The sequence below is a fragment of the Mesitornis unicolor genome, unplaced genomic scaffold, assembly GCF_000695765.1.
Source record: "Mesitornis unicolor isolate BGI_N332 unplaced genomic scaffold, ASM69576v1 scaffold36416, whole genome shotgun sequence".
Classification (NCBI taxonomy): domain Eukaryota; kingdom Metazoa; phylum Chordata; class Aves; order Mesitornithiformes; family Mesitornithidae; genus Mesitornis; species Mesitornis unicolor.
In genome coordinates, this window is record NW_010193597.1 from 7,769 (window position 1) to 8,022 (window position 254).

At 69.7% G+C, this 254-nt stretch overlaps 1 protein-coding gene across 1 annotated transcript in view; it reads right to left on the reverse strand.

The window, feature by feature from the left end:
* CHRD (chordin) overlaps nt 1–181 on the reverse strand; it is a gene marked incomplete at its 5' end in the record, with an annotated part of 5,777 nt that extends 5,596 nt beyond the window's left edge. The window contains 1 exon segment of the mRNA XM_010187512.1: nt 55–181. Coding sequence (XP_010185814.1) covers nt 55–181 — 127 coding nt within the window.
* Nucleotides 182–254: the final 73 nt, after the last annotated feature.

Sequence of the window (254 nt, forward strand, 5' to 3'; positions counted from 1 at the left end):
GGCCACGGGGGACCCTGTGGGTGCAGGGGGGCTCCCCGCAGGGAGGCTCCTCACCTTTAGGGCAGGTGTGGCAGCAGTGCCCGGGCAGCAGCGTGGCCCGGGGGCAGGCAGGCACCGGGCAGTCCTGCTTCATGTTCTTGCAGTTCACCTTCCCCGCTGGCTTCCCCCGGCGGTTCCTCTGCTGCGGGGGGATGAAGAGCCCGGGACAGTTGTGCCAAAGTGTGCCCCCCTCGCCAAAGTGTGCCCCTGTCCCA